The 27,727-nt window shown below is 54.0% G+C and overlaps 3 protein-coding genes across 3 annotated transcripts; 1 reads left to right on the plus strand and 2 right to left on the minus strand.

Annotated features, from left to right (window-relative positions):
• Window positions 1-290: 290 nt before the first annotated feature.
• CDHR4 (cadherin related family member 4) lies at window positions 291-7,401 on the minus strand (the record flags this gene model as incomplete). Its single annotated transcript, XM_082664352.1, has 19 exons — window positions 291-346; window positions 850-877; window positions 1,107-1,194; window positions 1,296-1,352; window positions 1,854-1,996; window positions 2,238-2,458; window positions 2,539-2,689; window positions 2,922-3,061; window positions 3,142-3,345; window positions 3,621-3,714; window positions 3,962-4,115; window positions 4,212-4,395; window positions 4,677-4,813; window positions 5,008-5,111; window positions 5,750-5,860; window positions 6,367-6,449; window positions 6,530-6,692; window positions 6,816-7,000; window positions 7,353-7,401. 19 exons carry the CDS (start codon window positions 7,399-7,401, stop codon window positions 291-293), a joined length of 2,352 nt encoding a protein of 783 aa, XP_082520478.1.
• An 8,305-nt stretch (window positions 7,402-15,706) lies between these two features.
• On the plus strand, window positions 15,707-17,473 carry INKA1 (inka box actin regulator 1). Its single transcript, XM_082664741.1, has 2 exons — window positions 15,707-15,927; window positions 16,672-17,473. The coding sequence occupies exons 1-2, from the start codon at window positions 15,715-15,717 to the stop codon at window positions 17,470-17,472; spliced, it is 1,014 nt and encodes a 337-aa protein (XP_082520867.1). The 5' UTR covers window positions 15,707-15,714; the 3' UTR covers window position 17,473.
• A 231-nt stretch (window positions 17,474-17,704) lies between these two features.
• UBA7 (ubiquitin like modifier activating enzyme 7) lies at window positions 17,705-26,473 on the minus strand. Its single transcript, XM_082664774.1, has 24 exons — window positions 26,284-26,473; window positions 26,031-26,199; window positions 25,797-25,931; window positions 25,581-25,687; window positions 25,173-25,263; window positions 24,937-25,072; window positions 24,639-24,736; window positions 24,399-24,545; window positions 23,802-23,984; window positions 23,513-23,620; window positions 23,276-23,356; window positions 23,043-23,198; window positions 22,784-22,949; window positions 22,499-22,704; window positions 22,336-22,400; window positions 22,061-22,244; window positions 21,913-21,987; window positions 21,475-21,658; window positions 20,868-20,950; window positions 20,501-20,587; window positions 20,218-20,409; window positions 18,536-18,628; window positions 18,360-18,460; window positions 17,705-17,902 (listed from the first exon to the last, which is right to left on the minus strand). The coding sequence occupies exons 1-24, from the start codon at window positions 26,337-26,339 to the stop codon at window positions 17,773-17,775; spliced, it is 3,033 nt and encodes a 1,010-aa protein (XP_082520900.1). The 5' UTR covers window positions 26,340-26,473; the 3' UTR covers window positions 17,705-17,772.
• Window positions 26,474-27,727: the final 1,254 nt, after the last annotated feature.

Here is a 27,727-nt window from a genome sequence, read left to right on the forward strand (position 1 = left end):
GCCCCCTCAGTCCCCCTCAGTCACTGGCAAGGATAACAGCTTCTTACATTTCAGAGCATTGTACAATGCCTTCTTAAAAGAAAAATAACCTTACTACTCCCTACAATGTTTCCACAAGACAGGGCATTCTCCAAGTGAGAACAAGGAAGCACAGATCTCAGAGCTTCTCCCACATGTAAGTTACAAGGCTAGGACTCTTCTCTTTGTAATTTTGTTTATTATTGAATCAACTTGAAAACACATAATCATGTGAAGAAGAAATTCCACAAATATGATGCAGCTTCTTGGCCTCAGAGCCAGCGCCGGGCTCCTGTGTGCGTGTTGAACAGGTAATCTCTGCCTGTACCTAAGCTCAGATGGTCAGGGGACAGGGAGGGTACTGCTGGCTTCAGCAGAACTACCTCCATCCCCTAAGGACAGGGAAAGGTATTCCAGGACCCTTGGTGTGACCCCCTCCCTTCTGCTTGATCCAGCTTGTCCCCTCCCTCCTTTCTCAGCACATCCTTTGAGGTCTGGCTCAAATGCACAGGAAGCATCCATGATTCCCCAAAACTGGACACCAGCTCCCCTAAGCCCAGTGCCAGATTACTCTGCTATAATTCACGGTGACAGCGGAGCATTTGGGGGCCTCTTCCCTCACCACCTTTCCCCCTTTCCCCCATGGGCAGGAACCAGATCACGTTCGCCAGGTGTTTGGCAAACACTGGCTGAGGGGTGAGTGGGGGTGAGAAGAGACCCCATTCAGGGAAACAGTAGATAGGATGCCTGGTGGGAGGCAGAGATACTGAAATGGGGTATGGAAAGAAAGTGGGCCCAAGTAGAGAATGGTTTGGAAAGAGGGGGACTCACGGGGGTCCTGTGCTCTGCCATCAAAATGCTGCTGAGGTGAAGAATGAGAGGGTGCAATGAGTTGAACCCTGCCCATGGGGAGCAGGTGGAGGCCTGCCCCCAGAAGGGTCAGGAGCCCACCTGCCTCCTCCATGCTGATGGTGCTGGTATGGGCCCTCCCACAGAAACAGCCATCCATGGGAAAAGGGGCAGGCTTGGCAGGGGAGCACTCTGCAGCAGCCTCAATGCCCACTGCACAGGATGGTAGGTTGACATACCAGGCTCATGACACTGCTGGGTGCCTGGGGTGTCTCCATCCTCGGTGCCTCCATGAACCCCTCAACGGACCCCTCAGTTCCCTGGATACTGGGACAGAGTAGGAGCTGGAGTACAGGATAGGGCTCTGGGCCCCAGCCTGAGTTTAAGAGATGTACTTCCAGGCATAGAGGTATGCAAAGGAGGCTTACCTGTTCAGCAGTAGAGCCTGGGTTGGTTTGCTTGGTACCTGTAGCACCTGGGCCAACCTAAAATGCCAGGAGGAGGGACCAAGCAGTGAGAGCAGCAGACCTGCTGGCTCCAGAAACCAGCACCATTCATCTGCCCCTTTTATTGGGGATAGCCTATGTCTGTATGCAGTGCCCACATTGTTACTCCCACCTACCCCTGGGTTCAGTCCTGTGCTCACAAGAAACTCAGAGTCTAAGGGGAAGGTCAGGTTTCAAATGGAGGGCAGGGGTCAGAAATAGGGATAAATGCCCAATGCATGACAGACTCAGATTCTAAAGCCCTGGGCCTCATCTCATTCCAGGACTGGGTTCTGCCAGCAATGGAGACAACTTTCTCCCAGTGTATCTCTGCCTCTAACCTGATGACCACTGGAAGGAGAGCAGTCCCGAATATCAGTTTGTCTGCTCATCAACTTGGGCAATCTTGGGTAAAACCAGCTATCACAGATGCGATCCATCTGCGATCCAGCCCCCCAGTGGGCTGGGGGGAGGCAGTCAGTACAGGGATAGCAACCCTACCCCCACAGGAGCCTGCTGAGGAGCCAGCCCAGAGCCAAGAGGAGAAGGGCACTGGTCACTGTCAGCACCACCACAAACCAGGGCTCCGGCTGCCAGAAAGCCTCCGTGTCTGTCACAAGCAGAGGTGTCATCATTGAAGTCACCTGAAATGGGGCCACAGCTTCACTACTGCCCTACCAAAATGCCCTGATCATCCAGCCTTCAAAGCCCTCCAAGGGCTGGGCCACCCCGCACCCCAGATTTCTCTTCTGTATTGCCAGGCTCTTTGCACTCAGCAGTTCCCTCCAAAATGCCTTCCCCCATCGTTCCACCTGGAAAACTAGGTCCCTGCATCCTCCAAGATCCTTTCTTCCCACCCACCAAGGGCCTGAGGACCCCCCTCACTGTGGCTCTGTGGGTGCTGGTGGCCACTGTGCTGGCCCTCCAGGGAACTAGATGCACAATGACAGTGGCTGTGGTGCTGAGGTGGGGGGTGGAGGGACCTGCATCGGCCACACGGATCAATAGCTCATAAGTATGGGGCTGCTCTGGCCAGGAGGGCCCCAACATGAGGTCGTTGAGCACCAGGACAGCTCCTTGCAGACTGAATTGGCTCCAACTATTCCCTGAAAACAGAGTGGCAGAAGAAGGGGACCATTGCTGGCCTGCCTCTCCCCCACAGCCCAGTGGTCCCCTTGGCCCTCACCTCCCACAATGCTGTAGGAGAAAGCCAGGCGCTGTGGCTCTTGGGGCACCCGACATGACACCCTGGTCACCTCCATGCTGCGGCCCAGGTGAGTGTGGACGGTGAGCTCCTGAAATGGGGGCTCACACTCGGGGGCATGGTCGTTCACATCCTGCAGGCAGGTAGTCAGATCACCCACTCCCAAACCCCCAGGCCAGCCCCTCAGCCTCCTCCCACCACAGCCAGAACCTTGGTATCAGGCAACAGGTTCCAAAGCTTTCCACAGTGAGACCCCACCCCTCTCCAGCCAACCAGTGGAGGAACCTGAGACAGTGCAAAAGCAGAAGGCCAGAGGGAGATATGAACTCTTTCCAATTCTTTCCAAGGCTTCGGGGCTCAATTACCTCCACCTCAATGGTAATTGTGCAAGAGCCTGAGCGGTGGCAGGTGGGGTCCTGGTCTTGGCTATGGTCAGTCAGCAGGACAGTGAGCCTGTGGAACTTCTGCAGCTCATAGTCCAAAGGCCCCAGGAGGCGAACCTCCCCTAGAAGGGGTGGCCAGTGCCTCAGCTTGCAGAGTCCACTCTGGCTTCACCCCTCCATCCCAGCCCTGGGGTGGGAGTACCGCTGAGACGGTCCACAGCAAAAGTGGCAGACCCGCCAGGGGTGGAGTACTCAATGCTGTCGTGCGGGTAATCCATGTCCTTGCCCACCACAGAGCCCAGAAGAGCGTGGGGCCCTGCATCCTCACGAACCCGGAATGTGCGTGGGACACAGGCTGGGGCGAACTCGTTGACAGGTGTTACCATCACCAGTACTGGCACCTCAGCTGGAAGCCATTTGGCAGTCAGGGAGCTGGCCTGGGTTGCCCAGCCCTGCCCTGGCGGCTTAAGGAGGTAGAGGCTCTGGAAGGAGGAAGGACAATAGCCCTCCCCTGCCAAGGGGTCTCAGCGAGGAGAAATGTGCCTCTGCCAGGGGTCTTTGGTGGAGACAACCCTGCCCTATTGGTTTCTGAGGGAGGAGAGATGACCCCATCCTGAGAATAGGAAGAAGGGTATAGAAGAACCCGGTCCTGAATGTCCAGGCCTGGGCATGGTCACTCACTGGTCATCAGAGGCTGACCACCATCAAGCACCAGGATGGAAGCTGCATGATGAAAGCAGGCGCCAGGAGTGTCACAGTCCAGTGTGGCATTCACCTAGTCAGAGGGGCCAGAGGGTGATGCCCAGCCAAGGCCTGGGAGAGCCTTGAGCCACACTGGGCTGCCTCAGGCCAGGTTACTCACAGATAGCCTACCCTGACCCTCCGTTTTCCAGACTGTAAAGCAGGTTGGCTCCACCACCATCTCCTTCACCCTCATGGTCTCTGCTCCCGCAGACCATTGGCCCACCCCCACTTCCTGTTCAAGCACTCTGCACATGGGTCTGGGATCGGGGACTGGGCACCTCCAGGACTCTGTCTTGAAGGCAGAGGCTGGCTGCGCCAGCAGGGCTGTGGAACAGTAGCTGGTAGTCCAGGGTGGAGCCAGGAGAGTCCGGGTCAGTGCAAGTGAAGGTATTCAGCACGGTGCCCACAGGCGTGGTCTCGGGGATTTGAGTCCTGGGAGCAGAGGGCAGGGCGGCAGGGCGGGAGCTGGGGCTGGGCGGCGAACCATGGCTCTACCCAATAGCCAAGGTAAGGCTCCCATATACTCACGCCAGCAGCGCTGGTGTGCAGCGCGGGGGCCAGCGGTTGACCGACTGCACGTCCACCTTGAAATCAAGCTCGGCGCTGGCCCACGGCTGGAGACGCTCAAAGGCCTTCACCCGCAGCCTAGTGACCGCGGCGTCTGGGGCTTGCGCCAGCTCCAGGGGCGACGTTGTCCGGACCACTCCGTCGACTGGGCGGGTTGGGAGGGCGGGGGACGCAGAGTTCGGCCCTGCCCCCAGCTCAGTCCAGTTCCCACCCTCCCACGGATCCGCTGGCGGGGGAGGGCGCAGAGACTGACCACTTGGCCGCCTCCTCCAAGGCTCGCTTCTAACTTCGGGCCCCCAAACGCGACCTCGCCCCAGTTTCTGCCTCGGCACCAGGCTCGTTTACTCAACAGAGCGATGAGGTAGTGCGGGTCGCTTCTAGACCAGCTGCAGAGGCATCCCCTTACCCGCCCTCCGTGCCCCTCACCGCGTCCGATGGAGAAGAGCCGGCAGGGCACTGGGGAGAGGATCTCGTAGCGCACATCGAAGCCCCGGGCCTGGACCTGAACCACCTTACTTCCGGGGACCAGGTTCTCCGGGATGGTGATATTCTGGGCTTGCTGCCTGGACCAAAATGGGGGCACTGGCTCCTACTTTCTCCCGCCACCCCGGCGGGGTCTGCGGACCCCTCCCCTGGGTCTTCCCTGGTACAGGAGCCAGCTGGGGATGCTCAAGCAGCCCCACACCTTAACCCTACTCCTAATTCCCTGGGGCTAGGTCCTGCCTTCCCCACTGTTCCCAGGGTAGGGGAACCTTACAGGAAGGAGACCTGGCTGGAGGGAGCAGGCAAAACTTTCACTGTCAGCATCCCACAGCAGCTTCGGCCTTGTCCAAAGTTCACCAGGATCTGAAGCTGGAAGACCTGCGGTGCACACAAAACAAGAAGGGAACCACGGTGTGTGTCTACCTGTATATCTGTGCCCAGTCGTCCCTTCAAATAGGCAGCGCCACCTCAGGACCTCCGCAAGGAACCCCGACACTCACTCCTCCCTATGACCTGTCACTCTGCTGACAGATATTCCTTTGTGTCTCACTCTTCTGGGTCATAAGTCCTTCTCTTAGGATGCATACAGCCCCCAAAAGAGTAATATATGAATCATTCACAATGTGAATTATCATCTTAGAGTTGCTAAGAGTCAGTCAATAAGACGTGGAAGTTTTAAAGAAGGAACTTCTCTAACCTCCTCCAGACTACACTAGGCACTGTACCCAGAGCTTTCACTTCCTGTGTGACTGCTCAGAACTTTCTCCTTTCTATAAGGGGCACCATGGGCTCCTGGAGCCAGGGATCCCTCTTCTTTCTAGAACTCCAGAGCCCAGCACAGAACCAGGCCAAGGTGGGAGTACAGCCAGCATGGGGCAGCAGGTACAGGTATGGGCTATGTCTGGAAAAGGCAGCATGATTGAGGAGGTCAGGAACAAACAAACTTCCAGGAGGTAGTGGCTCTGCCCATTTTATGCCCAATTCATGGATATCTCCAGGTCCCAAGTCATGCTCACCTTTTGAGCCTGGCCTTTGAGGCCCTGGGATGGCGCCTGCAGCCAACCCTGCCCATTGATAGAGAAAGGTCCAGGGAAGTATGGCGGATCCTGGGCACTGGTGATGCTCATCTGACAGGACAGAGATGCTGGAGGCCCCTTCCCCAACCCTCAGTGCCCCAAGCATCCCTGTCAAAGTCCCCCAACAACCCAGCAGGTAGCTGCCCACTCTCAACTCTCCCATACCCTGCCACTGCCACTCTAGCCTGGGCTCCCCCGGGCCCTGATCCTCAATCCTCTCTGCTTTTAAACTAATTATTTTGTTTTTAATCTAGATTTCTTTTGGAAATCTGATACAGAAATTTCATGATACAGAAATTTCATGAAGAATTCAGAAGAATTTAAAGAAGAACTCAGCCCCTGAGATGTCCCTATGGGAACAGCCATAGTCATTGGGGGTGGGCAGCCCTCAGTGGCTCTCTCCAAAAACATGCATCATTGCTGAGGCTCAGCTGTAGACTAAAGAATCCTTCTGCAGGCTATGCTTGTCCAGGCAGGGGCTGGGCTTGGTCTCCGCATCTCCCCCTGACCCTCCATCCTACCCCCCACCACCACCACTGCCCATGTGCAGGGCTCACCTGGGCTCCCTGGCCTGGGAGCAGCAGAGTGTACAGCCGGGCCCCAGGTTTGACAGTTTCTGGCACCTGAATGATTTCCCCAGCTGGCCAGAGGGGAGGTCATGGGGGGGTTCTGTTCAGGTCATGCCTGCCCACACCCCCTGCCTGCTGTCCCTGGCCTCACCTGGGCTGGCAAATCGACCAGCACACTGGATATGGCCAGGGTCCCGCTGCACATCCACAGACAGTGGCCCCTCCATCACATGGTTGCCACATGTGAACCGCAGCTGCAGTTCATAGTGGTTCACTGTCAGGGCATCCAGCCGGGCCGAGCTGCTCAAGGTCATCTGTGGCAGGAGGCAGTGCCCTGTGGGGCCTAGGATCTCCATCCCCCTATGCCACCTCTGGCTTTGTGAATTTAGGGTCTGTCCTTGTTCCCCCATGGTCCCCAGTTGTGCCCATGACCCTACCTTGCCCACATAGATCCCCTGCCATCTAGTTAGGCTAGGTGGGTTGAAGAAGGTGGTGGGTGGCTGCACATGGAGCAACTCCAGGGTGGGTGTGTGTGAAGAGCAGTTGAAGGAGAAAGACTGAAGGATGGTGCCAGGTCCCTGGCTCTCAGAGACATTTATGAACCAGGGCAGGGAGTGGAGGTCTGTGAGGAAGAGATGATTCAGGCTGGAGGCGCCCATTCTCATGGAACCATATACACAATCAGAGTCCCTCCTTTCTGCCTTAGGGCCTGGCCACATCCTGGAAACAAGCAGCCAAAATCCTTCCTTGTCCCCCACATCCAACCATGGGTCAGCTCATTTCACAGACTGGGAGTGAGAACTTGGTCGAGGAAGCAGCCAAGAGAAGGAATGAGGGTCAGGGATACAGATCTTTGCCATTTCCTGGCTCCCCCCACCCCCTGTCCTCCATGGTAGCTTATCTGAGAGGGATCAAGACTCCACTGTGGAGTCAGGGGGTGAGAACTGGAGTTCCCCCACCCACCAGCTCCTCACCAGAGACAACCAGAGCAAGAAGAAGCACCAGGGGCCTGAGCAGCACCATAGTGGCCTGAAGATACAGACAGCAGAGGAGACTACAGAAAGCCAGAAGTGTTTGTCAGGCCCACCCCGTTGCCAGGTCAGTTGCTCAAACAAAGCTGGGCCTCCAAGATTCTAGCCCTGCCCATCCCTAGTGACTGAGCTCTAGACTCTACAGCCATCAAGAGGCCTGGAAAACTCCATTTTTTTTCACTGCTCCCAATGAATTCCCCTATTTATTACTAGAATTCAAAGGAGATGTGAGGGGAGAAGGATCAAGCTTCAGATAGGGAAACTGAGGCTCAAGGAAGTCTTGGTCATGCAGTCCTTGGAGACAGAGCAAGCACAGAACCCAGGAAAACTGGGCCCAGGACCTGCTACCCCACAGAGTCTGAACTCCAGCTGCCCACTCCCATTAGAACATTATCTGCCTAGGGACTTCCCTGGTCGTGCAGCAGTTAAGAATCCACCTGACAATGCAGGAGACACAGGTTCGATCCCTGGTCTGGGAAGATCCCACATGCCACAGAACAACTAAGCCCGTGCACCACAACTACTGAGCCTGCGCTCTAGAGCCCATGAGCCACACCTACTGAGCCTGCGTGCCACAACTACTGAAGCCCGTGCGCCTAGAGCCCATGCTCCACAACAAGAGAAGCCACTGCAAATCCTGTGCACTGCAACAAAGAGTAGCCCCCGCTCACTGCAGCAATGAAGACCCAACACAGCCAAACAAAAAAAAGAAAAAAAAAGAAAGAACATTATCTGCCTATAAAACCTGAGCCCAACCATCAACAAAATCTCTCAAAACCTGTGTACATTAAACAAACAAAAGGTATCCTTGGTGACAAATAAAAATGGTGGTTACTTTTGGGGGTATCAATTGGAGGGGGCAAAAAGTGGCTTCCTGGAGTGGCTGGTGATATTCTATATCTTGATCTGGGTGACAGTTGCACAGGTGTCTACAGATTTTAACATTTATAGTGCTGTACCTTTGAGAGTTGTCTGTTCATTTTATTTACATTATATGTCAATGTTTAAAAGGTTGTCTACACATGCCCTCTCCAGTTCTTCACCTCTCACTCTCTTTTCTACCCACTATAGTTGAGCTTGTCCCTCTCTCCATAAAAATGCCCTTGTTGGGGTCCTCAGAGACCTTCAAACTGCAGTTTATTCTCTACTCTTACCGCCTCGGCAGCATTTGATGCTTGCTCCCCTTGGCTCCTAAGTGCCCACACTCTCTCAGCTTCCTCCCACCTCTCTGGCTGCTCCTGCTCAGTTCCTTTGCTGGTTCTGCTTCATCGTCCCTACCTCCACCCAGTGGAGTGTTCCAGGGCTCAGTCCTGACTGCTGCCATCCTCTGTCCACCTTCCGCCTCACATCCAGGCACATGGCCTTAAACACCATCCACTCAGATTGGTTCAAGATGGCGGAGTTGAAGGACGTGCACTCACTCCCTCTTGTGAGAGCATCAGAGTCACAATTAGCTGCTGAACAGTCATCAACAGGAAGACACTGGAACTCACCAAAAAAGATACCCCACATCCAAAGACAAAGGAGAAGCCACAGTGAGATGGTACGAGGGGCGCAATCACAGTAAAATCAAATCCCATAACTTCGGGGTGGGTGACTCACAAATGGGAGAACACTTATACCACAGGAGTCCGCCCACTGGAGTGAAGGTTCTGAGCCCCACGTCCGGCTTCCCGACCTGGGGGTCCGGCAACAGGAGGAGGAATTCCTAGAGAATCAGACTTTGAAGGCTAGAGGGATTTGATTGCAGGACTTCGGCAGGACTGGGGGAAACAGAGACTCCACTCTTGGAGGGCACACACAAAGTAGTATGAGCATTGGGACTCAGGGGAAGGAGCAGTGACCCCATAGGAGACTGAACCAGACCTACCTGCTAGTGTTGGAGGGTCTCCTGCAGAGGCAGCGGGTGGCTGTGGCTCATCATGGGGACAAGGACACTGGCAGAAGAAGTTCTGGGAAGTACTCCTTGGTATAAGCCCTCCCAGAGCCCGACATTAGCCCCACCAAAGAGCCAGGTAGGCTCCAGTGCTGAGTCACCTCAGACCAAACAACCAATAGGGAGGGAACCCAGCCCCACCTATCAGCAGACAAGCAGAATAAAGTTTCACTGAGCTCTACTCAGCAGAGCAACACCCAGCTCTACCCACCACTAGTGCCTCCCATCAGGAAGCTTGCACAAGCCTCTTAGATAGCCTCATCCACCAGAGGGCAGACAGCAGAAGCAAGAAGAGCTACAATTCTGTAGCCTGTGGAAGGAAAACCACATTCACAGAAAAATAGACAAAATGAAAAGGCAGAGGACTTTGTACCAGATGAAGGAACAAGATAAAACCCCAGAAAAACAACTAAATGAAGTGGAGATAGGCAACCTTCCAGAAAAAGAATTCAGAATAATGATAGTGAAAATGATCCAGGACCTCGGAAAAAGAATGGAGGCAAAGATGGAGAAAATGCAAGAAATGTTTAACAAAGACCTAGAAGAATTAAAGAACAAACACCTAGAAGAATTAAAGACCAAAAACAAACAGAGATGAACAATACAATAACTGAAATGAAAAGTACACTAAAAGGAATCAATAGCAGAATAACTGAGGCAGAAGAACGGATAAGTGACCTGGAAGACAGAATGGTGGAATTCACTGCTGCGGAACAGAATAAAGAAAAAAGAATGAGAAGAAATGAAGACAGCCTAAGAGACCTCTGCGACAACATTAAATGCAACAACATTCGCCTTATAGGGGTCCCAGAAGGAGAAGAGACAGAGAAAGGGCCAGAGAAAATATTTGAAGAGATTACAGCCGAAAACTTCCCTAACGTGGGAAAGGAAATAGCAACCCACGTCCAGGAAGCTCAGAGAGTCCCAGGCAGGATAAACCCAAGGAGAAACATGCCGAGACACATAGTAATCAAATTGACAAAAATTAAAGACAAAGAAAAATTATTGAAAGCAGCAAGGAGAAAACGACAATAACATACAAGGGAACTCCCATAAGGTTAACAGCTGATTTCTCAGCAGAAACTCTACAAGCCAGAAGGGAGTGGCATGATATACTTAAAGTGATGAAAGGGAAGAACCTACAACCAAGAGCACTCTGCCCGGCAAGGATCTCATTCAGATTCGATGGAGAAATCAAAAGCTTTACAGACAAGCAAAAACTAAGAGAATTCAGCACCACCAAACCAGCTCTACAACAAATGCTAAAGGAACTTCTCTTAGTGGGAAACACAAGAGAAGAAAAGGGCCTACAAAAACAAACCCAAAACAACTAAGAAAATGGTAATAGGAACATACATATCGATAATTACCTTAAACGTGAATGGATTAAATGCTCCAACCAAAAGACACAGGCTTCCTGAATGGATACAAAAACAAGACCCATATATATGCTGTCTGCAAGAGACCCACTTCAGACCTAGGGACAGATACAGACTGAAAGTGAGGGGATGGAAAAAGATATTCCATGCAAATGGAAATCAAAAGAGAGCTGGAGTAGCAGTACTCATATCAGATAAAATAGATTTTAAAATAAAGAATGTTTCAGGCTTTATAATTTCGGTGAAATTATAAAGATCAGAGCAGAAATAAATGAAATAGGAACAAAGAAAACAATAGCAAAGATCAATAAAACTAAAAGCTGGTTGTTTGAGAAGATAAACAAAATTGATAAACCTTTAGCCAGACTCATCAAGAAAAAGAGGGAGAGGACTCAAATCAATAAAATTAAAAATGAAAAAGGAGGGGCTTCCCTGGTGGCACAGTGGTTGAGAGTCCGCCTGCTGATGCAGGGGACACGGGTTCGTGACCCAGTCTGGGAAGATCTCACATGCCGTGGAGCGGCTGGGCCCGTGAGCCATGGCCGCTGAGCCTGCGCATCTGGAGCCTGTGCTCCACAACAGGAGAGGCCGCAACAGTGAGAGGCCCACGTACCACAAAAAAAAAAAAAAAAAAAAAGCAAAAATGAAAAAGGAGAAGTTACAACGGAAACTACAGAAATACAAAGCATCCTAAGAGACTACTACAAGCAACTCTATGCCAATAAAATGGACAACCTGGAAGAAATGGACAAATTCTTAGAAAGGTATAACCTTCCAAGACTGAACCAAGAAGAAATAGAAAATATGAACAGACAAATCACAAGTAATGAAATTGAAACTGTGATTAAAAATCTTCCAACAAACAAAAGTCCAGGACCAGATGGCTTCACAGGTGAATTCTATCAAACATTTAAAGAGCCAACACCCATCCTTCTCAAACTCTTCCAAAAAATTGCAGAGGAAGGAACACTCCCAAACTCATTCTACAAGGCCACCATTACCCTGATACCAAAACCAGACAAAGATACTACAAAAAAAGAAAATTATAGACCAATATCACTGATGAATATAGATGCAAAAATCCTCAACAAAATACTAGCAAACAGAATCCAACAACACATTAAAAGGATCATACACTATGATCAAGTGGGATTTATCCCAGGGATGCAAGCGTTCTTCAATATATGCAAATCAATCAATGTGATACACCATATTAACAAATTGAAGAAGAAAAACCATATGATCATCTCAATAGATGCAGAAAAACCTTTTGACAAAATTCAACACCCATTTATGATAAAAACTCTCCAGAAGGTGGGCGTAGAGGGAACGTACCTCAACATAATAAAGGCCATATACGACAGACCCACAGCAAACATCATTCTCAATGGTGAAAAACTGAAAGCATTTCCTCTAAGATCAGGAACAAGACAAGGATGTCCACTCACACCACTATTATTCAACATAGTTTTGGAAGTCCTAGCCATGGCAATCAGACAAGAAAAAGAAACAAAAGGAATACAAATTGGAAAAGAAGAAGTAAAACTGTCACTGTTTGCAGATGACATGATACTATACATAGAGAATCCTAAAGATGCCACCAGAAAACTGATCGGTGAATCAGCTGATCAATGAATTTGGTAAAGTTGCAGGATACAAAATTAATGCACAGAGATCTCTTGCATTCCTATACACTAACAATGAAAGATCAGAAAGAGAAATTAAGGAAACAATCCCATTCACCACTGCAACAAAAAGAATAAAATACCTAGGAATAAACCTACCTAAGGAGGTAAAATCCTGTACTCAGAAAACTATAAGACACTGATGAAAGAAATCAAAGATGACACAAACAGATGGGGAGATATACCATGTTCTTGGATTGGAAGAATCAATGTTGTGAAAATGACTATACTACCCAAAGCAATCTACAGATTCAATGCAATCCCTATCAAATTACCAGTGGCATTTTTTACAGAACTAGAACAAAAAAATCTTAAAAATTTGTATGAGACACAAAAGACCCCGAATAGCCAAAGCAGTCTTGAGGGAAAAAAACGGAGCTGGAGGAATCAGACTCCCTGACTTCAGACTATACTACAAAGCTACAGTAATCAAGACAATATGGTACTGGCACAAAAACAGAAGTATAGATCAATGGAACAGGATAGAAAGCCCAGAAATAAACCCACGCACCTATGGTCAACTAATTTATCACAAAGGAGGCAAGGATATACAATGGAGAAAAGACAATCACTTTAATAAGTGATGCTGGGAAAACTGGACAGGTACATGTAAAAGAATGAAATTAGAACACTCCCTAACACCATACACAAAAATAAACTCAAAATGGATTAGAGACATAAATGTAAGACTGGACACTATAAAACTCTCAGAGGAAAACATAGGAAGAACACTCTTTGACATAAATCACAGCAAGATCTTTTTTCATCCACCTCCTAGAGTAATGGAAATACAAACAAAAATAAACAAATGGGACCTAATGAAACTTCAAAGCTTTTGGAAAGCAAAGGAAACTACAAACAAGACGAAAAGACAACCCTCAGAATGGGAGAAAATACTTGCAAACGAATCAATGGACAAAGGATTAATCTCCAAAATGTATAAACAGCTCATGCAGCTCAATATTAAAAAAACAAACAACCCAATCAAAATATTGGCAGAAGACCTAAATAGACATTTCTCCAAAGAAGACATACAGATGGGCAAGAAGCACATGAAAAGCTGCTCAACATCACTAATTATTAGAGAAATGCAAATCAAAACTACAATGAGGTATCAGCTCACACCAGTTAGAATGGGCATCATCAGAAAAATCTACGAACAACAAATGCTGGAGAGGGTGTGGAGAAAAGGGAACCCTCTTGCACTGTTGGTGGGAATGTAAATTGATTCAGCCACTATGGACAACAGTATGAAGGTTCCTTAAAAAACTAAAAATAGAATTACCGTATGACCCAGCAATCCCACTACTGGGCATATACCCAGAGAAAACCATAATTCAAAAAGACACATGCACCCCAATGTTCATTGCAGCACCATTTACAATAGCCAGGTCATGGAAGCAACCTAAATGCCCATCGACAGATGAATGGATAAAGATGACGTGGTACATACATACAATGGAATACTACTCAGCCATAAAAAGAAATGAATTTGGGTCATTTGTAGAGACATGGATGGATCTAGAGACTCTCATACGGAGTGAAGTAAGTCAGAAAGAGAAAAACAAATATCGTATATTAACACATATATGGGGAACCTAGAAAAATGGTACAGATGAACCAGTTTGCGGGGCAGAAATGGAGACACAGAGGTAGAGAACAAACATATGGACACCAAGGGGGGGAAAGTGGTGGGGTGGGGGTGGGGGGATGGGATGAATTGGGAAATTGGGATTGATACATATACACTAATATGTATAAAGTAGATAACTAATAAGAACCTGCTGTATAAAAAAATAAATAAAATTCAAAAAATATATGTGAAAACAAAAATAAAAGCATTGCTTAATTAATGACTTCTCTTTTGGAAAAAAAAAAAAAATACCATCCACTCACTTTGCCTCCCAGATCCAAAGCTTCAGTCCTGATCTCTCTCCCAGGCAGCAGAGTCACACACCCAGTGGCTGACCCCGCATCTCCTCTTAGATGCCTAACAGGCATCTTAAGGGTCACATGTCCACAAATGATCATTTGATTTTCGTCTCCAAGCCCACTCTTCTCCAGTCTTGCTTGGATTGATTCATGGCCATTCCATCCAATCAGTTGTTCAGGCCAGAAATCTAGGAGTCATGCTTCATGCTTCTCTTTCTCTTCCCATACTCATGCATCAGCAAGGCTTGATTTTTAATTCCAAAACATTCCCCCAAGGGACCCCTTTCTTTGCAGCCCAGGTGATGCTCAAAAGCCCCCATTGCTCCCCATCACACCAAGAACAAAACCCCTTATTCCTTTCTAAGACTGCTAGGAGCCTGGTTTTGCTGACCTCTTCACTCCCCCAACTACCACCATCAGAGATATCTAAGTCTTCTTTATGTTATGTCCTGTCTAGCTCCTGTCCTCTCAGGGCCTGTAACTGGCTGATCCCACCACCTAGAATGCCCCTCTTCTTGATCTCCCCTTGATGGCTCATCCAGATCCCATACAGAATGCCACCTCCTCTGAGAGTCCCCTCTCCCAACCTGGCCCGTTGCCCTCATTCCCTGGTATTTTTCTGTCTACAGACTTGTCTAGTTTGTCTCCAGTTAGTCTGTGTCCTTGAACCTAGCCTCCGACTATGGAGCGGGCTCAGGGAAGGTGGGTCAGAGAGCCCCGCCGTAGCCCCTTGTACTCAGCCCGCATGTGGTCTGGGGCAGAGGGGATGGGAGTGTCGCCGCGGGAATCGCAGCTAACCAGGCGCTGCCCACTAGAGGGCAGCCCTGCTTAGCTAGGCCGAGATGAGGGGCAGTTAGGGCGGGGTCTGGGCCTTGGCCGAGGCTCCTCCCCGGTGCTGCAAAGAGGTTCGGCGTTCCCGGAGTCCTCTGAGGGACCGGACCCCTCCCATGACTTCCAGGGACTGTCAAGGCCGGCTACAGGAGCGGATTCAGTGGGTCGAACCGCGAGTGGGCCACATCAGTGCCGAATCCGACGATTGGGAGCGCTCTGCCCGCCCAAGGGCGCAGCCGGGGAACCCGCGCGGGAGGGACCACAACTCTATCCTGGGAAAAATGGGGAAGCTGAGGCTACCGCAAGGCAGCGACTTGTCCTGGGTCATGCAGCGAACCCGGAGTCAGCTCAACGGCCCGGGTAGTCAGGGGCCGGACGCGGCCCAGCTTCCAGCTATAGTCCCGCCCCTCCCCCCAGAGCTGCTGTGGAGTTGGTAGTGGGTGTCCGGCTCACCCACCCGGCAGAGTCCGGGGGGCGGGGCCACATCAGCCCCGCCCCAGCCCCATTGGCTGCGGCGCTAGGGGCGGGGCCGGGGCTGCCAGATGTTGGGGCGGCAGCGACGGCGGGAGCTAGGGAGAGGGAGGAGCCGCGGAGCCAGGCGGAGGGTAAGGGCGCCGCTGGACGGCCCGCGGGGCCCTCTCCGCATCCCTCTGGCTGGAGTTCGAAGAGGAACTGGCAGGCCTGGCGGGGGCTCCGGAACGGGCATGCACAGTGCTCGGCTTGACAGTTTCCTGGGCCAGCTCCGCTGGGAACTGGTGAGGCTTGGGAGCGGGTGTGGCTTGTGAGGACGTGTGTGGGGTGCTCGGCTGCCTTCCTGCCCGAACGGCACTCGGGTGGGGGGCTCTCCCGAGTGCCCATCCAAGACAGGATGGGGGCGGGGCGACGCAGATGACCCAGATGGCCCGCGTCGGGTTTCGGACGGTTGGAAGCTGTGCTGGGCATCAAGTAACAGCCGCCCAGCTGGCCGTGCTGCCGGCGCGGCGGAGGAAGTTGGTGGGAGAAACTTCTTGTGGGGCGGAGCAGGGGGCTGTGAGGGACTAAAGACGTGTGGCGCTGCTATGGATGCCCCCTATTCCAGGCTGGCCTGTACCTCTGTCCTCTATACCCCACCTGGCAGGTGCTCTATTCTTCTCTGAAAGACGCTGCGGGCTTTGGGGAGCTGAATCCCTCAAGAGTCACAGGATGCCCCCCCCAGCCCTGAGCAGGACTTATTTCCCAATGCAGGCCCGCAACCCTGCCTCCCGCCCTGGTGGCGGGTACCGACTTGCCCGGTGCTGCGTGCTGCAGCCTGCCGGACTGCCACCAGGTCGGCCGATGGGAGCCACACGAGCTTCGTGTGCCAGCGCCCCATGCCGGCCCTGTGCCCACTAGAGGCTTTGCTGCCTAGGCCTGCAGGCCAATCCAGCCCTCCTGGGCCTTCTGTTTTGGAATTGGCCTGACCAGGCAGACAGGGGTGACAAGCACTGCTCCTTCGACTTCTGCCCTCTCTTCTTCCACAGCTGTGTGGCCGGGACACAGACTCACCCCCAATGCCTGGCCCCCTTCCAGAACCCCCCAAACCTGGCCCAGGCATGCGGCTCAAGCACCGGCTCAGGGCCTCAGATGCCTTGGAAGAGGACTCAGCCTGTGGTGTGGAGGAAGAGGAGGAAGAAGCTGTGGTGACAGAAGACAGGGGTGCAGCCTTGGGAGGCCCCAGGGAGCATGCCCTAGACTGGGACTCTGGCTTCTCAGAGGTGTCAGGCAGCACATGGAGAGAGGAAGAGCTGCCTGTACTCCAGCATCCAGCACCCTCAGCATGGCCCCCCCGTAGACAGCGCCTCTCAGCCAGTGGCATCCCCCTGCCTGGCAGAGCTCCTGCGGCCAGTGTACCACCTGCCCACCGACCACGGCCCAAGTCCACCCCAGACGCCTGCCTGGAGCACTGGCAGGGGCTGGAAGCTGAGGACTGGACAGCAGCCCTACTTAGCAGAGGTCGTAGTCGCCAGCCCCTGGTGCTGGGAGACAACTGTTTTGCTGACTTGGTGCACAACTGGATGGAGCTGCCCGAGGCAGCAGGTGAGGGGGACAATGGGGGTGGGCCCCGTGCCCGTGCTCGGCCCCCCCAGTTCCTGCTTGGCCTCTCTGAGCAGCTGCGGCGCCAGCTGGCCAGGGCACGCCGGGCAGCAGTGGCAGGAAAGCGACTGTCATGCCCACCTCGCCCGGAACCCGAACTGCCTGCAGATGTCTCACGCTTTGCAGCCCTCATGAGTTGCCGCAGTCGCCAGCCCATCATCTGCAATGATGTTGTCAGCTACCTCTGACCCTGCCCTCCAGCCTGGGACAATAAAGGCCTTTCTCTGCACTGTCCTGGTTCCATACCCCTGAGGCTCCAGGAGGCAGCCTCAGTCCTGCAAGGCACAACTCAGGCAGGCGAATCTAAAGAGCCTTTTCCCTCCCTGCAGGGGTCCCTGTCATGTCCATGTCACACCCCATGTGTCTGCCCCGTGTTCCATCATCCATCCTGTCCACTTACACCTTCCTTCAACAAGCATTTATTAAGCGCCTACTGTAGGCTTGGGATGCATGGCTCAACAGAACTGGGTGGTGGGGCTGCTACCTTGTCACAGCTTGTAGTGCAAGGGTGGGAAGGTAACGTCCTCCTTCTCACCCTCATAGCTGAGCTCCAATACCAGCACCCGCTGCCCAGGCTTAGGCACCTGGCGTGTCACCTCCAGCACCAGATCCGTCACCCTGGTGGCATGGGGGGAAGAGGGGTGGGGAGATTGGGTAGGTGAGCAGTGGCAGGCAGAGAGTGTCCTGGCATGGACTATAGGGTGTTGGCGGGCCATAAGGAGCCCAAGCCAGGAGCAGGAGCAGCCCAAGACAGGAAACATCTGAAACTATTTTAAGAGCGGCTGGCGGGGTGGGCAGGAGGCAGGAAGCTGTGAGTCCTCTGGGAGTGGGCCGTGAAAGGGGAGCTGAGCAGGGCGTGAGCTGGTGGGGCTGGCCAAGCAGGCAGCTCCTAGAGGCCCCTCCTCAGGCTCTTGGCCCTCACCCCGCCCCCAGCCCATTTGCTGGCTCCATTTGGCAAAAGAAAACTTCAGGAAGGTGTGAGGGGCCCAAATGGGATTGGGAAGAGGAAAGGCTGCTTGTCCCCCACCTCCAACCTCCAGGGACAGAATGAGGTTAAAGCCAGGTGTGGGCTCACCTGCGGGACAGGTGCTGGTCCTGCTTTTCAGGAGACCATCCTGCCGAGTAGAGTAGGGCCTTCCCGTGCAGCAGCATCCTCACCCTCAGCCCATTTAGTTTCTAGAGAGAGACAGGTTAGGTGCCAGCTGGGCCAGGCTGGGCCAGGCCTGGGGGAAGGGCAGGAATGGGGCACACCTGGACATGGGCCAGCAGTGACTCCAGGGTCCTCTCGGGCTGCCCAGCAGGCACTTCCAGGCGGTCCCAACAGGTCCACTTCCAGTGATGGAACTGGGGGGCGGTAGTGGGGAGGAGTGAGAAGCTTCTTACACACACACCCTCCCCCTACCCCAGTTACCAATAGCTTATGGCCCCTTTCCTAGGGGAGGAGCTGGACTAGAGGCAGGAAGGAGAAGCCAGTGGGTGGGGGTGGAAGGTGGGATCTGGGCCCAGAATCTCAACACCCTCCCCGCCCATGCTGGGGCCAGCACAGGAAATGGGGCTACGGGGCCCCCACAGAGGGAAACAGGCGATCCATCACACAGTCGTGTGTGTGTGTGTGTGTGTGTGTGTGTGTGTGTGTGTTTGTGTGTGTGTGTGTGTGTGTGTGTGTGTGTGTTGTTGGGGGGAGCAATGCTTCCTGAGGAAGCGGGAGCAGGGCTGCTGCAGTCTCTGATAAAACTGCTTGTTCCTCAAATGCAAGGCTGGATGCTGGGGGTGGGGTAAATCCTGTCCCCTAATCCTTTACCACCAGGGCCTTGGACTACTCATGGACACATGGCAAGAGGCACAGTGACTCTAGCAGGAACACAGTCCACAGAGGACTCCTCTTCCTGTCCCTTTGTTCCTTCCTTATTTCTGGAGTCTTGGGGTTCTGGTACCCAGAGCTGAGGGCATAAGGGTGGCAGGCAGCCAGGCACCAAGACAGGAGGAGTTCTGCCAGCTCCCCAGAAAACACAGTGGGGTCAAGCTGAGACGAGGCCAGAGGTGAGATGGGGGACCCTTCCCCTCCCCCTCCTCCATGGACAAAGGCAGCTTGTGTTCTAGCTAGAGGAGGGGCCCCTCACAAAGGGGCTCTGTGTGCTGTGCCCTGAGGGACCCCAGGGCTGCTCAGCAAAAGCCCAGTGCTGGCCCATGACCTCTCCCCTCTCCCCTGGTGAGGGAATTCTCTCTGTACCCTCTCCTCTGCCCTAAGGAAATGCCAACTATTGCAGAGCCTGGGCACACAGCCAGGGGCATTCATAGCCCTACACTTGAAGGAACACACATGTACACAAGCCCACATGTGTACTCACATGCACACACACGCAAGCCCACATTGTGAAAGAGCCCTGCAGTCCCATCTGGCACACAGATGTGCAAGCATGCTCCCTCCATGCCCACACACCACAGGGCCAGGGATGCCCAGACCAGTGTGCACTCACACCTGTGACATGAATGCACACATCCCCACAGGGCTGCACACCCCACACCTGTGGTGGTGAGCTCAGTGCCCTTTAACTCAGGTCGAGGGGGCGGGCCAGGATCCCCATGCTTTGCAGGCCGATATTAGGCTCTGTTTGGGGCTAGGGCCCTAGTCCCCTCTCCCCCTCAGGGGCACTTCTGGGAAGGAGGGAACTGCGGGGGATGTCTGGCTCCACTAATGAGTTAAAGCTGCAGCTCCCCCAGACCCTGACTGTTGGGGGGTGGGGGTGGCTGACGGCTGCTTCCTGTGTCTGACAGGTCCCAGCCTGGCTTTGCAGCAGGGAGGCGACTGGAGGGAGTCTTGATGACTCCCCCAGAGTCTGGGTCCTGATGAGAGCCTGAAGCTGAAGTAGGGCCTGTTTGGGTAGGTGCAGGGAAAACTCAGGTCTGGTATGGGTGGGGTGTCAAGGGCTCACCTTCTGGATGGCTGGGGCGTGAGGTACCCAGCGGCTAAAGTAGTTTTCAGCCAGGTTCAGGTAGCTGTGGCGAAAGGCACTGCGGGGCCGTGGGCTGCCCACCACCTTATACAGCTCCAGGCCCACCAGGCCAGCCACAGCTGCCGTAGTAGTGGCAATGGCTGGGGTAATCTGGCCCACAATTCGCTTGGTCTGCCAAGGACAGGAGATTTGGTCTGGGCCCAAGGCATAAGGCTAGGGTTTGACCCCCACCTCCAGGCCTGAGCCCCAAGGGGCAGGGTACCTTGGTGCGGTCGGCTGGTGGGATCCCATAATTCTGAGCTCGCAGGCTCGCCGCTGCCGCCACAAAATCCACATGGAAATCATTGTCCTGTGAGGCCCAAGGCACAGTAGTATTAGCATTGTCCCAGTGCCCCTCACCTCGGCCGACCCTGTGCCACTGCACAGCTCTTCACACAATTCGGTGGGGTGGATGCTCATATCTCCCCACTTAACAGATAAGGAGGCTGAGGCTCGGGGAAGCTGAGCTGCTTCTGGGGTCCTTCTGGGAGGAAAACTCAGGCCAAGGGGCTTCAAAGCTACCTTCTTAGCTCTTGACCTTCCCCAACAACCTCTCTAGCCCGGCCCTTCACCCCCACTTGGGCTCCCACCTTCTCAAATGTCAAGGGTTCCAGGGGAGGGCCCACAGTCCAGATTTCCAGGGCTTCATGAAGTTGCTTCGACTGCTCAGGGCCTGTCAGGAGAAGGGGGTGTTGGGGCAGTCCTTAGTCCCCATGTCCTGCGCTCCTCTGGAGCCTGCTGCCTATCCTTGGTCCCTGCCAAGCCTATCACTTACCACTTTCAGGGAGACCCCTTGATGGATGGTGCAGTCTCCTGTCTAGCAGCCCCAGCCCTCACTTGTGTGTGTGTATGTGTGTGTGTGTGCGCCCATGCACACCTATGTGACTCTGTTCTCATCTGGGGGCCACAGCTAGTTGCTTCCACGGTTTGTGTTTTTTTGTTTGTTTTTTGTTTTTGTTTTCTTTGGCTGAGAGTCTGCCAAAGGAATGGGGGTGGGGTGGGGGTGGGGTAGGCAGCAGGGAGAGGACCTACTGAGGGGCCAGAGGAACCCAAGGCTACAGAGAAGCAAGGTCAGAGGGCCTGAGAGGTATTGAGTTGGCTTCAGGGCCCCCAGACCCTGTCTTCTTTCTGCAGCACAGGCTGAGGAGGGTCAGGCCTTTGGGTGACAGCACGGGGGGCCAGGGTCAGGGACCTCACCAAACTCAGCATAAGCCGAAGCCAGCTCCAGGTCACTAGAAAAAATGGGGGCTAAGTCCTGGGAGTCAGGCAATGGCAGCAACTTCAGCAGTCGCCTGAGCGCAGTCTGGTCCCGTGAGCCAGGCAGCCCATGCATCTGGGCATACAGGTTGGCAGCCGCCAGCACGTAGAGGAGATGTGTGTCCTGCAATGAGACCAAGAGCATGGGTGGCTGCATGGGCTTGAGCGAGCTTGTGTGGGTGCATGGGGTGGGGGTCACCGCCCATTTGTGGATCTGTTTTGAGTGCCTGCTTCTGCCTCCCATTTGGACACCCACATGTGCACAAACATGGCTCTCTCCCTCTCAGCATCTGTGCATCTCTACAAAATATAGAGGTGCCCACCTCCGCTCTGAGGGGCCATATTCCCATCTCAGGGCCGCCAAGGGACTCCACTCACTTGGCTGGCGTCAAACTCCAAGGGCCGGGGACACTGTTTGGGACCCGACCAGAAAAGAGTTCCATTCTCTAGCACCTAGGGAAATGGAGGCTGCTGGGCTCAGTCGGGCCACCCTGAGCCCTCAGCCTCCTGACCCCTAGCCACCCACTTTGTCGGGTGGGAAGCGGCTCAGCAGCTGTGTGATGCCATAATGGAAGCAGAGTTGCCACTGGCCAAGGGCCCAAAGCACGCAGTCTCGCCAGGTCTGTGGACGCTGTCTCAGGACACCCAGCACCACCTGCTGCACGGTCAGCACCTGTGACTCATCCAAGTGTGCCAGAGACGTGAGTGCCCTGCGGACAGAGAAGAAGGTCTGAGGCTAAGCCCTAAGCCTCTTGGTGTTAGGGAGCCTGGACTCCCATTCACCCTTGTTGGCGGTCTTACTGTTGGTGGCAGTTGACGGTCTCGGCAGACAGATGGAAAAGTCCTTCAAACTCATCCCGGGCCCACTGTGAGGGGAGGGAGGAACCATGAGGTGCCGGTTGGCAAAGGGGTCTGCAGCTGAGGACTGAGCCAGGTGGGTAGGAGTCTCTGGGGTTCTTCTCACCTGCAAGGTGTGCTCGGTTGTGCTGGGGAAGTGCCGCACGGTGCAGACAGGGTAGGAGGCATCCTCAGAAGCTGCAGCGGAGGCGGGGGCTCTGTAGTCCTCAGTCACGTGTGGTATGAACACACAAGCACTGCCCAAGGTGCCCTTTGTGCCCGCCTCCAGTAGTGGCTTCAGATAGTGGGTGCAGCGAGCAGCCACATAGCGCCCTGGCGAAGGGGGCAGAGGGTCAGAAGTGGGGCTGGCACAGCCTCAGACAAAGGGTGAGTTCTAGGCTTGAGCACTCACGGGCCTGGAAACTGTCCAGTGCAGCAGCCACGCCATCCACACTGGAGAAGAAGTTGTCCCCATAGATGTGCTCTGTAGTAAGATCCAGCTGGTAGGTGAGCGGGGTCACCTGCAAGTCTGAGTTCAGGCGGCGAGCGGCCTCTGCAGCCACCTCCGCCTTTGGCTTCTGAGAAGAAAGCAGGAAGACGTTGGGTGGGGGAAGGGGCGCATTGTGGGAGGACAGTCCAGGACACGGGTGTGGGGCTAGGTCAGCACTCACACCAAAGTCCTGAGGCCTGAAGAGAAACTGCCGGCTGAGGTTGGAGCGCTCCACATGGTCCATGTCAGCAACAGTCACGCCCCCACTGCCGCCAGCACCCAGGCCCACTAGGGCAAAGCCTTTGAGCAGCTCACAGCCGATAGCGCCAGCACCCACCTGCCAGCAGGAGCAACCTTAGCCAGAGGGCCAGGACTTGCCCTTCCACATACTCCCAACCTCACGACATAGCTCACCAGGAGGTAGCGCTGGTGGCTCAGCTTCTCCTGAAAACCAGCCCCAAACACTGCAATTTGCCCGTCATAGCGGCAGTCTCTCTAGGGGACACAGACAGGGGTCAGTGATGGCCACTGGCCTGTGCTGCATCTCCCTCCTGCACCCAGTTTTCCAGGTCAGGATCTCGGGACCGTGCTTCCTCTTTCCCCCCAGTCCTGAGTTTGGATAAGGCTTGCACCCCTACCCCAGGTTCTCACCGGTGCATAGTCCTCAGGATTGGGAAAGGGCTCCTCATCTTCTGGAAGGCAATCAAGGGCATCAAAGTACAGCCACTGGTCCAGGGGCATAAACTTCTTGGAGACTGCCTAGAAGTCAGCACTTCAGTCTGGGGACTCTTCCCACCTCCTAATCCCCTCAGATCCTGGCTGAGGGCTGCACCCAGGTTGGTGAAACCCCCAGGGTCACTATCTGGTGTTGGGCACCCTGTGGCACCCACACCGACCTCTGCACCCTACCCAGCCCCGCCCTGCCTCTACCTGTACCCACCTTCAGCACTTCCTGAGCAGCCACTGCACCCAGCACAGCTGCCATGGGGCTCAAGCCACCAGCACTGCTCAGGGCAACTCTCCGCACCAGAGCCTTATCCAGCTGCTCTTCCAAAGGCTCTCCTTCTGTCCCCTTCAGTGATTCCAGGGCCTGGGCTAGGTCCACCACCATCTCTGCATCAACCTATCGGGTAGAACTCCGTCGGTAAAGCAGCCCCAGCTTGAGCTCCACTCCCCATTTGGAACCTTCAGGCAGCCATCCACCCTGTTCCACAGAAGAGGAAGCAGAAGCCTGAGTGGGAGGGTCCCACTAGTGGATGCCCGGTGGCAGACAATGGCCCTGGAGGCTTCCCCAACCTGGAGGCACCTTCCAGGCCAGATCTTAGGGGTTAGGAGTAGCATGGGTCCCCAGGCTTTGTGCTTGGCCCTTTCATGGACCCAGCCTCTGGTCTACAGATACTGTGTACCATCTCCTTTATATGAGCGGGGAACTGCTTCTGGATTCAGTCTTGGATCTGTAAGACAGTCAGTGTTGCCTCCTGGTAGGTGAGGCCCCGTTAAGACAGAGGCTGGAGGGAGGGGCATCGGGGCCACTCACAGGATCCCAGGGCTTAGGAGGGCGGCCACGGAGCTGCTGAAACTTGTGCAGTGCATGGAAGGCCTGATGCAGGCAGTGGGCACGGTGAACTTCCTGGGGACTCTGGGCCACAACACGGGGCTGAAACAGGGCTGTGTCCAGGGGCTCCTGCAGGGGGCACTCGGTTCACATTCATGTCCAGAACACTGTGGGTCCCTCGAGGTGCCCAAGCTCCCCAACCTCAGATGCACTTGAACTCACGTGGCTCACAGTCTTGGGTCTCTTGACCTCAGTGACAGCCCCACCACGCAAGTAATGAGAGAAAGTTGTTGTGTCCCCAATCTCCAAGGTCCCATCTCCTGGGGGAGATTGAGCCTGGTCAGTATGCCCTCTGAACCTGAGTAGTTCCCCACACCCCATCCTGTCTTGCATCTACATTCTTGATGTTGCTCCACCCTGAGGAAGGGGGAGGGAGAACTTATCTCCAAGGACCAGGCTGTGTCCACCCCCAGTGGGGACCTGGGCACTGAGCCTGGAGTTGGAGTGGGGTTGACTTAACTCTGCACGTGGAGAGGCCGAGGAGCACAGCCGTTGAGCTCCACCATGCCCTCAATGCCTGAGAAAGTCACCAAATCCCCATTGTTGAAGCGGTGGGCATCAGCCTCTTCTCTCAGAGTGAGAATGCCAGGGGAGCCCTGGATAAGAGGTGGCTTGCTCAGGGCTGCCTGTCCCTGCTTTCCACAGGCTCTGGCAGCCCCTCCTTAGTAGGTGAGCACCCCCCACATTAGCACCCACCTGGGAGATGTGCTGGATGGCAGCCACCAAGGGTTCTGCCTCTGTAGGGTCCTGCACAGTGAAGTCCTCACCAAAGTCACAGAACAACTGCCTGTGGTGGGGTGGGAGGGGTCACTGAGATGGCTCAGTTGTTAACTGCCACATTTGTGGTGAAGGGTGACGTACACTAGGGCAAGCCCAGAGGAATCGGGAAAAGAATGCTGGGAGAGGCTTGAAGGATTTACTGGATCAAGTCTGGAGGCTGGGGTAGAGGAAGCACACAAATGGGACTGGGGACTGTATGATCAAGAGGGGATGCCGGGACAGGCCTGAGGTTGGGTGGAGGGGATCTGGAGCAAGCCTGGAGCTGGGGACAGCACTGGGACCAGTTGCTGCCTGTGATGTGGCAGGCTAGGTAAGCCATCTCACCCCACGAGGCCTCGGGTGTCAGCCACCAAAAAGCAGACTCCGTGTTTATGGCAGATGGTGCCCACCTTCAGCTGCTCCTGTAGCTCCGAGGCAGTCAGCACCACCACCTGGGTGGACCTCATGATCAGCAGGGCCAGAACCACTTCAAGCCCACCCTGCTGCTAAAGGCTGGAGGGGGACACTGGGCTGGCCTGGAGAGTAGGGCTGGGAGGGCACCTGGAAGTCCAGCAGCAGGTCCTCGGTGATGTCACCTGTGTGGATGCACACCTGAACAGCTCCATTGAGCTTAGCCAGAAGTTCTTGAGATGCCTCAGCCCTGCTCCTTCCCAAGTCCTGCGCTGAGAGGAAGAACTAAAGAGAGACCCAGTCTGGCTTTAGCAAGGAGTTTTCTCTTGGGCCCTCTCCCCAAGGGCTATGGTCTGGAAACCCATAGCCCCCCAGGACCCTCACCTGGGCAGACAGGTCAGACCAACAGGTAGGGTGGGGATCATGAAGAGTGAGGCTGCCCACGCCCATCAGGACCAGGTTTTTGGCCACCTCAGCCCCCACGCCCTGCAGGCCTGACAGTAGCACCTTGGCTCCCTGAATCCTCTGCATGGCTGGCAAGCCCAACACATACCTGTGGGTGGGAAGTAAGAGGGCAGGCGATTGGAGATCAGAAGTCAGAAGGCCACCCCGCTCACCTCCCCACCTCGGGCCTCACAGCTGCCGCGAGTATAGCTCTTCATCCAGCAACTTGGAGGTCTCCAAGACATCCATCCTGAGGCCTGGGGCCGGAAAACAGGCTGCAGCGCTTACAGATAGGGTCTCTGCGTGGCAGGTAGTGCCAGCAGGAGCCAGTGCAAACAGGCACTAAGGCTAAGGAGTGAAGGACACTGCTAGTCACAGCTTTCTTCCTGGTTCCTCTGTCATTTCGGGGGGGGGGAAAGCAAAAGTGAAAGTGAAACTAGACTGAGCAGGCTCCTGGTCCTGCCTCCAGCCTGTCCAGCACAGCCTAGCCAGGCAAGGAAGAGTTCTGGCAGCTCTAGGGCACTGGGAAGGTAAGACAGAATTCCTGGATCTGTTCCCCCTCTGGGAGAGCAGGTATTTCTCTTGAGGGAGGGGGCAGGGCCATAGGAGGGATCCATGCGGTCTCCTGTAGCTCCCTAGATGTCCTGAACCTCAGGCCCCTATCCCCCTCAGGGGCCCCTGCCTGGATGGGTTTCCTGCCCACAGAGTACCGGTGGGAACTCCCTTGTCCTGAGCACTCACCTGGTCTCCTAACCACACACAGAGACTTAGAGACCCTAGAGGGCAGAGCCAGTCCCATCCCAGAGGCTGTGAGAGCTTATGGATTATGTTGTCCCACATCCAGGGTTTAAACTACAGACTTGGGGTGGAGCCTAACATCTTTGAGAGCACCTGTGTGCCCCTGCGCCATCTCCTCAGGGATCAGGGATTCCCCTCTGCCCACAGCTGCCTGGTCAGGACAGTCGGCAGCTCTAGGTGGCCTGTCAGGATCTCTCACTGATGAGTGCCAGGACTCAAAGAGGGTTCTCAGTCTCTGAGTGCCAGCCCTGAGAGTGGGAGGCATGGGGCAGCCATGATCACGTGTCCTTATTTGTCATTTAAACTTTTACTTTGAAATAATTATAGACTCAGAGGAAGCTGCAAAAATAGAAAGGAGAGATCCTGTGTACCCTTCACCCACAGATGTCCCCTTCTGCCTTCTTAGGAACTTGGGGCCAGTTCTTTAGAGGATGGACCACAGCTCCCCACAAAAGTCCACAATAGCTAAACCAGGTGCTATCATAAATTCTTTTTTTAAAATTGAGGTAAAATCCATACAACATTAAAATAACCATTTTAAAGTATACAATGTAGTGGCATTTAGTGTATTGACTATGTTGTGCAACCACAATCTCTCTCTAGTTTCAAGACTTCATCACCCACTGAAAAACACCACAACCATGTTAAATAATTGCTACCCATCCCACATCCCACATCTCACCCCCTGGCAAACACTTATATGCTTTCTGTCGCTAGGCATTTGCCCATTCTGGATATTTTATATAAAAGGAATCATACAAAATGTGACCTTTGGTATCTGTTTTCCTTCACTTAATCTTTTTGAGGTTAATCCAAATTGTAGCATGTATCGGTACATC

Source organism: Grampus griseus, assembly GCF_964374135.1.
Source record: "Grampus griseus genome assembly, chromosome: 10".
NCBI classification, from domain to species: Eukaryota; Metazoa; Chordata; class Mammalia; order Artiodactyla; family Delphinidae; genus Grampus; species Grampus griseus.